At 30.5% G+C, this 11,411-nt stretch overlaps 1 protein-coding gene across 1 annotated transcript; it reads right to left on the bottom strand.

The window, feature by feature from the left end:
- Positions 1-1,220: 1,220 nt before the first annotated feature.
- Positions 1,221-5,238, bottom strand: LOC124371233 (procathepsin L-like). Its single transcript, XM_046829570.1, has 6 exons — positions 5,143-5,238; positions 4,150-4,302; positions 2,390-2,575; positions 2,067-2,258; positions 1,538-1,703; positions 1,221-1,429 (listed from the first exon to the last, which is right to left on the bottom strand). The coding sequence occupies exons 1-6, from the start codon at positions 5,236-5,238 to the stop codon at positions 1,221-1,223; spliced, it is 1,002 nt and encodes a 333-aa protein (XP_046685526.1).
- Between the last annotated feature and the right edge of the window lie 6,173 nt (positions 5,239-11,411).

Genomic DNA, 11,411 nt, shown 5'->3' with positions numbered 1-11,411 from the left:
GAACGCCCTTTTTGTTTAAGAAAGACTCGATTCACGACCATTTTATAAATACGGTTTCAAACTTTAACCTTTTCGTGTCCCTTATCAAATTTAAGGTTTACTATTAAAAAATTAAGTTTATCTATTGTACAATACATGTAGTTAGCATATGCACTGTTGGTCTATACTGAGTACTTTTACTCTGTGCTGTAAAATTTAACATTCCGTACATACAACAATACTTAAAATATAATATATTAGTATGGACGTATCCGCTAATTTTAGTATTTTACTAACGATTCTTAAATATAGGATTCATGTTTATAATATAAAACAAAACGTATAAAGACCAAAATCTTAGTATTAATAATTTATATGAAGTTATATTTTAAAGTTAACTTCTAAAGTAGAGTCTAACTCAAAGACTAATCAGCCAAGCACACATTTATCTTAAACATTTTTGCATTTTTTGTTTGTTTATGAAGCCTACGGGAGGAATTTCATTTCTATCTATCACATTTTCTGGACAATATTTGCATTTTCTGCACAAAAAACCTGATCTAAGGATATGAAATTTTGTATGGAGGTTGATTACTATAAACGAAACACTGAATTCAACGTAAATGCGTGTAACTGCTTCGAAGGTAACTAATTTTTAATGATAGCTACAGTAGAAACAAGAATATAGCAAGATGTATAATAATTTGTGTAATAAAAGTAAGGAAGCACGTATTAAATTTTAAAATTTAACATATTAACACATGTAGGCCAACAGCCTCAACATACATCATCTTTGACATAGTGTGTAGAATTTAATTTAAATACTGCAGTATACACAACGTAGTAAACAACACCGTGAACGTTCCAGTCTACATAAACGTTACATCTTCAAACGTTAAATATGGCAGAAAACAACATTTATTTATAAACAAATTAATTTCCATTTTAGTGCGTGTCAAACCATGAAATTTGGATGAACGTCATCAAGGCCTATCACTCATCATATCTCTGACAGAATCTTTTTTTATATGTCAGATGAATGATAACATTTAATTTTCATCGATTGTCTGTCTGTTTATATTTCTGTAAAGCACCTCTAGAATGTAATAAGCTATAAACTTGACAGTTTACTGGTTAGCTTGGTTAATGTTATATAAGGCTAAAAAAATTAACAGATGTTTCAATATACAAGAAACTTTAATATCTGGCCTATATTATTATACTACACACAAGGAAAGTAATTAAACTTTGGGATAACAGCCCATGCTGGCAATGCCGCACATGTTGTTTTGGTTCCTGGCCATCATGACGTAGCCGTTCATGCCCCAGCCAGTTCCCCAAGAGTTCTTCACCAGCCAGTAATCGCCGCCTTTCTTGGCTGTGCCGTACCCAACAGCCAGAACAGCTTGGCCTAGAACCATAGTAGAGCAGCCAGCTTGCTGGTACACTCCTGGAAAGCAATGAAAGCACATTACGTCACGAGGACGAATACAACGGTAGTCGAGTTGTCACTCCAGTTATTGCACTGCATGAGTTAGTTACTGCAGTATAAACTTACCACTCTTGTAGTGTTTAAAGGAAGTGTGGCTAGCATCAATGGCGACTGAGATCGGCCCAACCGTGGCCACAGCCTTCTGCAGAGCTGGCTCGCTGAATGAGGTGATGCCAACATATCCATTGTCGGTGGCTCCTTTGTTCTTGGGGTTGTAGCGGCATTTGTGTTTCTGTAAATTAAAATGCGTTTGTGTTTATGCTTTTACTAGATGAGTTTCAAATTCCAGTGTTCAAACTGAGAGTATGAAAAGTAGTAGAGACGGAAAAATGTTCTGACGGACATACAGGACTGCAAAAATCCCCTGCTATAATTAAGTGCTACGGCTAAAATATAGGACAAAACGTGCTATTGTATTTTAACACACATATCAAACAATACACAATACACAAGACACATATCAACAATTTTTGACTAATTACAGTCACATCTAATCAGTTTGTGTAAAAGCCATTTGCACTATATAACTGCATGACTTTTTGGCAGGACAAATAATTTAAATTATGTAAAGAAGTAAGCTGCATTATATACGTACCTTAGCCTCGTAGGGGTAAGATGCCTCTGTGTCAATACCTTTGTTCTTTTGTATGTAAATGAAAGCATTACCAGCAAGACCACCGCGACATCCACTGTTTCCTTGAGCAACTGAGCAGTCCATAAGATTCTGTTCACTGAGTGACACCAGCTTCTTAGTCTTCAGGTAGTGTTGTCCCTCGAGACTTCCAGTCTGTTTAACACAACGTCACTTCAATATAATTGTAATAAATATTTAGATCTATTTGCTTACTTGCTATGCTGGGATTTCAATATATCGCTAATAATCTACAGTACATAATTTATGACCGCTCAAAGACTTACAGCACTGAATGTCCAGCTAGCTCCGCAGTGTCCTTGGTCCTTAACTTTAGTGACAGCTCCTTTCTTCCTCCAGTCCACATTCTTAGGAAGCGTGACGTTCTCTGAGGCGTCGAAAGCATCTCCAGTCCTTTCGTGTCCCTCTGTGCGCTTGTAGCCATTCATCATGGTCACGAACTCCTCGGTGGTCTGTGTGGGAGTTGAACATATTCATAGATGTTGCTTAAATTGAATGGGAGCTTTTTGGTAGTGAAAAGGGCTGAAAGTTAATTTCTAGTTGGTAGGTGCTGTAAATACTAGAATTAGATAAATTGTTATTCAGGTAGTCCTGGATCGAAAACATGGAACAAGGTTAAGAGCCTTGATATTGAAAAATCAAATGTATATCCCTATTTTTTTTGACAGTAATGTAATCAACGACTATTTTGTAGATTTACTAATAGATAAGAATAGAGCGCGCGACTGTGTCACCCAGTTGAGGGCTGCTTCTCGTGATGCGGCTGCCTGTTGGTTGTCGTTTACAAAGAGAGAGTAGTGAGCATTTTAATATTGTTTCAATTTTTCAAGATCTTAGACTGCGAATACCACTCACTAATTCTTATCATATTAAAGAAGTATGGTTTCTCCGATGATTGTGTTAATTACTTTGAGTCTTAACTTAATGGACGTAAACAATATGTGAAGGAAGGAAATAAAGTTTTAGACAATAAACCTGTTACATGAGGTGTCCCACAAGGATCTGCACTAGGGCCCATTTGTTCCCACTTTTTATAAACAACGTGATTTCAATTCTAAAGATCAAATTTTATTTTTTTCGCCAACGATTTAAAAATATACCTTTCTTGTTTACCAAACGAACTAGCTCCTTTTGTGTTACAACTTAACAAGGAAATTGAAGCCTTTAAATAAATTAATAAGAAATAAATAACTAAAAGACAGTAAAATCTCGGATTCGCTTTGAACAGAAATCTCAAATGGACCAACCAAGTTACGATAGCGTAAAGAAGAGTCTTTCTTGGCATCCATAGATAGAAGCGATTTTAATGTGTCTTTGCTTCTTCTTCTTCATGCTGAATTTTCTTGTATTTATTACAATATTACAATATACCTATACAGATTTTTCTTTTATACTTAAGGTTCTAAAATCATTGTAACATATATATATATATATATATATATATATATATATATATATATATATATATATATATATATATATATATATATACTTTAAATTTATTTATTATTGTATTTCGAATATGTTAAGCAAATTGGTTATATTCTATTTAATTGATGTTATAATTTACTGAAATTGTATAAGACTATTGTTAATTTACTGAATACTATATGAGGTTAAGTGGTAGAGAGGGCTTGATAGCTGTCACTCGGACTATTTTATAAAGGAGTTTTCATTTCGTTTCATTTCAAAAACAAAAAAACAATAATATTTTATTGAATTCCATGTTCATATTTTGCGTGCAAAGGAACCTTATGCATACATACTTATAAATATAAGTAGTTCAACTCCACCGTATTTAGAAAATATTAGTTTTGGGGTGGAAATGTATTAAAAATATCGTCGTTATGAGCACTTTATAAATTAGGGTCAATTTATTAAGAAGGCATAAAGTGTTGATGTGAGATATTTAAGCAAAATTGTGTATCATATAAATTATCTCATCAACATCATATTATCATCATCATACTATCTCACTACACCTTAACATTATTTGCTGTAAACCTATGAGTGTTTATTTACTTACCATATCAGAAAATTTATTGATTTCAACATCAAAAGAAACTTCGCCATTTTCAAACTTTTCATTGTGCTCTCGCACAAACTGCAGGTTTTCCAGGAAAATGTTCTTTCTGTTTAGTTCTTCCTCTGGTGTATCGTATTCCCTTTCGTGAGCCACCTAAATTAAATGTTTCTATTAGTTTTAAAATATAAACGTCCCAATATAATAGAAACTATACATACTCATTTTTAATGTCTTTAGCAGTAAAAAAATTTCTATGTATGAACAATTTACAATTTTTATGGCATTATTGGAGCATTCATTTATAAATTATTATAAAATGTTTAAATTATAATAATTATTGTTTGATATAATATTCCGTTGAAAAAAACTGTATAAGCAAACTAGACTTAAAAAGCAACCCTTTCATGAGCTCATATCGCAAATTTATTTAATTTAAAGTATTTAAATGAGAATTATTTAGTAGAAAAAAATATACATACAATATAAATTTTCTTAAAGATTTTTATATAATTTTATTATTTATAAATAATATATATATATATATATATATATATATATACATATATATATATATACATAACAAATACTTTATTACCATGTATTTTTTTATTAGGACGTATCACATACATGTAAAACTAAGCTATTTACTTGAATATTATTGGTATATTGGTTGTTTACGGTTTTCATTAGTCTTGGTACACATACAAAATTTAATATAAACTCAGTTTATGTCAGACTGTGATCTATCCAATGAACCTACAGCAAGCACTACGAGTATAGTACAGTTACAGTAATATTGTTAAGAACTTAAATGATTTATTATTATAATCTAACTGCAGTTGGAGACAGCTGTACATCCTCCAACACTTGTCAACGAGATCTAGTTCTGTCTGATTATAAACACGAGATCATAATTATGCTTCGTCGGAAAGAGTTCAATACGTTCTATACAATTCTACATAACCTTCGTGGTCTAAATGTATTCTGTATTACCTTGAACAGTTCCCATTGAGCATGATCTTCCTCGGACACTTCCAGAGGATGAGAGAGGGCGACGGCCACCAGGGCAGATAGAAGTAAGAGTTTCATGGTTACCTGGAAAAAACGGTTTGGCCTTCAATTTCTTATTAGATAACAGCCACTTATTTTTATCATATTTCATTAATCTATGGAATACAAGATTGTAATCGTAAACAAAAGCTGTTTAACGTTAATCTTAAAACTTTCAGTATCGATTCTAAAAACTAAGAGTAAAATATATAATTTTGAATTCGGGCTCAAATGTTTTTAAAGTAGTATTATATTTATCATAAAACTTTGAAAACATTGTCACCATAAATTGTTTGCTCTTTTGAAATGCATGAATAACTGAAATCTAATAATATAGTATCTAATATAATAAAAGTTTACGATATATATTATGTTAAGTATATTCTGTTTAGGTTTACAACACCATGCAGTTTAAATTAATATACTGAATATAATAGAAATATACCAATATACCATTATAGATCTCAGATAGTAGGTAATATTTTTTTCCAATATTTCATGAAATATTTACAATGCTAGAAACAAAAGTAACAGTTCCATTAGATGTATATCGTAGAGAAATACGCAAATGAGTATCGCAATGAAGAAACTAACCACACTTACCGTAAACCGTCTGATCCTTAAGACTGTGTGAACGATGTGTAGTGGATTTTCTCAAGCTTCCGTTTTTTATTGAGTTTCGGGTCAGAGGGCCTCCCAGCATTATCTTGAGTGCGATGTAACATTCCCAGATATTCGTTAAAAGTATATCATTCAAGAGCACTTCACCTATTTGCTCTTTATCTATACCGGACCTGACAGGTTTGAACAGGATTCTCTGGGGTAATACGTTATAGATTCGCTAAGGTTTGCCCAAGTGTTGAATAAACAAGATCTAACATTTTCTCTATTGTGTAGTAAGATGTGTAAGATAATCTTACTCATGGTTTTTTACCATACAGCTGACAGAATACCAGGCAAAAAAACCCCATTACTGAGAGCCCATCCGTCATTATAAGACAGTAGCCAACTTTAAACCTTTCAGTCTATGTAACTGAAACATATTATTTAGATGCACTGTTTGAGAACAAGGACTGTTTTGTATTCCTAATTTATTCCAATATCTTTTTTTTTATACAAATATAATAAAAATTTATCTAAGGCAATACTGATCATCTTTGTATTGTGGAATCTGAAAAATTTAGATGATAAAAATTTATAGTATATATATATATATATATATATATATATATATATATATATATATATATATAAGTAGATATGAATGTAAGGGTTCTAGACCACTTTTGGGACAGACAGAAAATCAAGGGAAAATACTGTTTAAAGGACAATAAACGAATCTGTAAAATCAAACAGTAAGGGGTTCTAGACCACTTTTGGGACAGACAGAAAATCAATGTAAAATACTGTCCATTGAACCATAAACAAATCTATAAATCATGAACTAAAAATTAACCGAATCTATAGCTGTTTTACTGTTCATTGTAGGCTTCTAATTTCTTAAGCTGTTTTAATGAAAAAATCCAGAAATCTCAATGAAAAATCTATAAACGGAAATAATGAAATTTGCTAACATTCGCTCAACAGAAATCTAGAATTTTACTGAATTTCTTTAATATCGTTCTTAATCACATCATAGGCTAAAAATTTCTCAGAAACCACAACCACATAACAAATCGCGTTTGTAACAGCATTTTGAAAATCCATATTGATAATTATATCGTTCTTTGAACTAGAAATATTTGTCAAACTCTTTGTTGTATCAATGACATAAATGGGTCTATTTGCTATAAATTCTTTGGGGTTGTAATACATTTCCATATTTTTGTAGTAAACTTTCTTAAAATCTTGATACATCTGATACATGATTCTGAAAAGACCACCGGAAATGTTTAAATTTTGTAATTCATCTGGATAATAAGAACCATTCAATTTTACTCTGATATTTTTCACATCCAAACTATCAAACTTTGAAGGATTTTTTTCTTGATTATTCTGTCTATCTGTTTGAAAACCTATGATAACGAACTTGGGATTGAAGATATTTCTATAAATATTTGTGATATCGAAACGAATAAGTTGTTCCGGAAATACCTTTTTGTTCAATACATTGCCTATCTAGAAAATTAAACGTGATGTTTTGAGATTTTATAATTTCATCAATCAACCTAATTTTACTCGTGGTTTTGTAATCAATCATCGGAACTCTAATGAAAAAACTCGTTAATTGTAATTTTGCCATCAACAGGCATAACATTTCCAGTTGCAGTCTTCAGAATCACATCATCGTCTTCTGCTCTTATAAAACTTAGATAAAATCCTCCTTTATAGATCGGAATAGTAACATTTTCAAAAAATCCTAAGCCGAAATGTGCTAAATCACCGACCGCTTCAAATTGTCCAAATTTAAAAGTTGATTCAAAACTGTTTGAAAATACATCACTTTTGGAATAACAAATAGTTCCTTTAATTGTGCTTAATTGGCCACAGTTTTTCGACTTCTTCTATCAATTTATTGTGTTTTCTTACTTCAATCTTAGAAAATAAAAACGGTATAAAATTATCGATTAATCTAACATTATCAGTTCCAAGATATGCTTGACCATCTTGTTTTGTTTAAAGTTCCAGAAATATAAAACTGGAAGTTAGACGAGCAAAAGTTATCTCCAAAATCAATATTAAACTCAGTTCTTTTATTCGGTTCATTCAAATGTTGTTTACTAATTGGATAGAAATTTTTAAACTCCGCCCTTTCAATATCACTAGCATACTTTCTGTAGTCCACCATTTAATAAGAGAAAATTTAAACATCATGTATAAGAAAGATATCATTTTTTCATCGATCTAATGTACGTTTTTATAAGAAAAGATATAAATTAGAGTCATTTTTTAATGATCTACTTCGTCATATTCAGGATTCTCTTCCTTAAATTTTGCAATTTCGGCCACATATTTCAATAAAATCTGCACAGGATAGTAACCGCTATCTATAATATTGTTCCAATCAACTGTATCTTTATTTTCATCCAAAAACTTTAGACTCAAGTGTTGATAGAGACAAAGAACAGACATATGATCTTTTAATTGATAATGTATATTTTCTTGAATGAACTCTGGGGACAGAGTTTGATATTTAGCAATGTTATACCAATTCAATTTGTTTACGTATAATCTCATCATATCTTCGGATAATTCATATTTTTAAGAAATGTCATCCCAATGTTCTTTTTTCAAATCTCTTTCGTGTTGCATTATAAAAAGATCGAAAGCACTGTAATGTCCCGCCATCTCTATTTATTAAGAAAAAGAAGTTTTTTATAAGTTTTTATAAATTGACTCTTTTTTGAGTTACATTCAGCACATTTTCCCGAAATTCTTTTAACTCCATTGATGTTTGCATAGTATTTTATATATCATTTGTTGCAGTTTTTTCTTTACATCTCACACAATATATGAGCGCCATTTATATAAGGAAATTTTATCATGCATAAAAAAAACCCTACGCGAATACCTATTTCAGTAAGATCTTCCTCCATATTATTAAGTTTTTTTTCTATTTTTTGAAATTTGACAGCATAAGAATCATTGTATTCAACAAATTTATGACCAATATTCTCAAAAGTTTTCGTAGCATCTAAACTAAACTTATCAAAAGACTCTTTAAATTTAGTAAGTTTTTCATTAATTTCACCAACATCGTCTACTGATCTTCTATTTCTGGCTTCTAACTTATCATAGACTTCTGTCGTAAAATCTTTAACATGCTGTTTATGATTCTCATAATTTTGTTTTAGTTCATTAAACATTTTAATAGGATCTTCTAATTGAATCATTACAACAACATCAAATGGATTAATTCCTTTACTAACACCGCTAATTCTTTTTCCTTTAAAATCTAAGGCATTTTTAACATTCGGATCATGTAAATCAACAATATCGATGTTTTCTGATAATTTTAGAGGTTTTAAAATTTGTTCTTTAACAACAACATCATGTTTGTCAATACCAGGTCGAACACCGACAATTCTTTTCTTATTAGCCAAACTAACATAATTCTTTTCAACTTTGATCGCTTCAGTAATTTCATCAGCTTTTTCGATGTGAGACATTAAATTGGTAAATAATTTTTTTACACCATCATCAACTTCTTTTTCCAATGTTTTTATTTTATCAGCAACTTCATTTGAACTCATGAAATTTGCAAGTTTGTTATCATATTCTGCTTTAAAATCTTCAATCTCGACAGCAAACATATCTGAATCTGGAAGGTTTTGTAATAAATTTTCTAACTTGTTATCAAACTCATTTCTCAAACTATCAAAATTCAAACTATTATCTACATTTTGAATAATTTTGTGTACCAAATACGTCAAAAATATTTTGTGAATCCATATTTATTAAGCAATAATTTGTTAACAACTTCTTTAAAATCTTTACCATTACTCAGTTCATTCAAAACAAAAACACACAAATGTCCACAAATTGGGGGATCTTTATAGTCTTGAATCTGAGAGTCATTGTAGTAGACGCTTGATTTTTTCAAATATTTGATCAATTCTATAGGTGGTTTGTCCTCAATTCTTCCATACGAATCAAAATAACATGCATTCTTATCATTTTTATAATAACAAACCCAATGCGTTCCACTCCCCAAAATCGAGTCTAAATTCACAATTCCACATTCAAATTTCTTAACTTTTTCGGGTAATGTATCTCTCATGAAAATTCCTCTAAAATGTTTAATATTTTTGCAGATTTCTTCCAATTCTCCGAATGTTAAGGGTTCAAATTTTTTTTAATGTTTGATTTCACGTAATTCAAAGTTTTTTCATCTAATCCAGATCCTGTAACATCTTCCAACTCTTTATCTAACCAATTTAAAATGTTTCGAACAATAGGAATCACATCTTTTTTAACGATTGGAGCAGCTTTACGAACATAAGGAACAACATTTTTAACAACTGGAATATTTTCTCCAAAATCTAATAAATCTTTCAAAAGTCCACCATTTTTAAGTTCTTTCAACTGATTATAAGAAAATTCTATTCTGGTTCCTTTATTGTTTTTCTTATGTTTTTCGAGTTTATTGTATTGTCTATTTGTTAAAAATATCATATCTTCGCCATTTTTTAGTTGATCTATTTTAAATTGAATACTAACGGGTATTTTTTTCTTAAAAGCGGATTTTATTTTTTCTTTCTGATTTTTGCTGAAATTTACGTTCACCTCCATTTATATAGTTAAAATTTCAAGTTCTCTTCAATTCCCATTCCTAGTTTTCTCTTCAAAAACATTGCTCCAACTGTTGGAAGTGCAACAAATCTTTCACCTAAACTAGCATCTTTTGATAAAAATCTATCCATTGCCTTATCTTGCAAAACTTTATCTGCTATATGTCTGGAATTTGTGTCACTATGTTTTGCATAAAAAATATCGTGTTCCATAGCAGCTTGATCTAATTTATTTATACCAGGATCTCCTCTTTGTAGTCTTTTTTCGAGTTTTGTGCCAGGCCCCAGATACTGATAAGTTGGTACGTGTAATTCAAAAGGTAAATTGTTGATTAAATCATTCAAAAGTCCGCTACCTTCAATCATAGATGAACTTATTGCTGGCAAAACTCGCTTTAAATATTTAATTCCATCAGGTTTTTCAATCAATTCATCAAGTTTGTTCGAAATAAAATCTTTAATCGCTTTCTTTTCGTTCAAAAAATTGTTGTTTCCAGCCTTCTCTTGAGCATAAATATAATTTATAATTCCATCGAGTTTTGTCAAATCGTCGATATATCTGTACTCAATCTTATTATCATTGTATTTTCTTACACCTGATCCTTCGATTCGTTTTTTCCCAAATTGGTTTAATCAAATTGATATATTTTTTACCTCTACTTGACTTAGGCTTCTTAGTAGATGGATCATTATTTTTGTAAATTGAGTCAGATTCCCATAAAATTTCTGTATACTTTTTCAAATCTTCTTCAGAATATAAATTATCTTTTGGAACGTCATTGTCTGTTAATAATCTCCATAAACCTTGAGTACCTTCGTACATTTTTTCATTAATAATTATATCATTTTGTTCAAAATTAACGGGTAAATTTCCAATCATAAAACTTTTCTTTTTTCTATCCCAATACAAACCAAATTTATCATCCTTCGCTCTAGGAAGAAATTTTTTACCAATTTCACCAATTATTATATCCGTTGTTC

This window comes from Homalodisca vitripennis, unplaced genomic scaffold, assembly GCF_021130785.1.
Source record: "Homalodisca vitripennis isolate AUS2020 unplaced genomic scaffold, UT_GWSS_2.1 ScUCBcl_1123;HRSCAF=4352, whole genome shotgun sequence".
Taxonomy (NCBI): domain Eukaryota; kingdom Metazoa; phylum Arthropoda; class Insecta; order Hemiptera; family Cicadellidae; genus Homalodisca; species Homalodisca vitripennis.
Note: the sequence above shows the minus strand (reverse complement) of the source record. Positions and strands in the feature narration are given on the sequence as shown.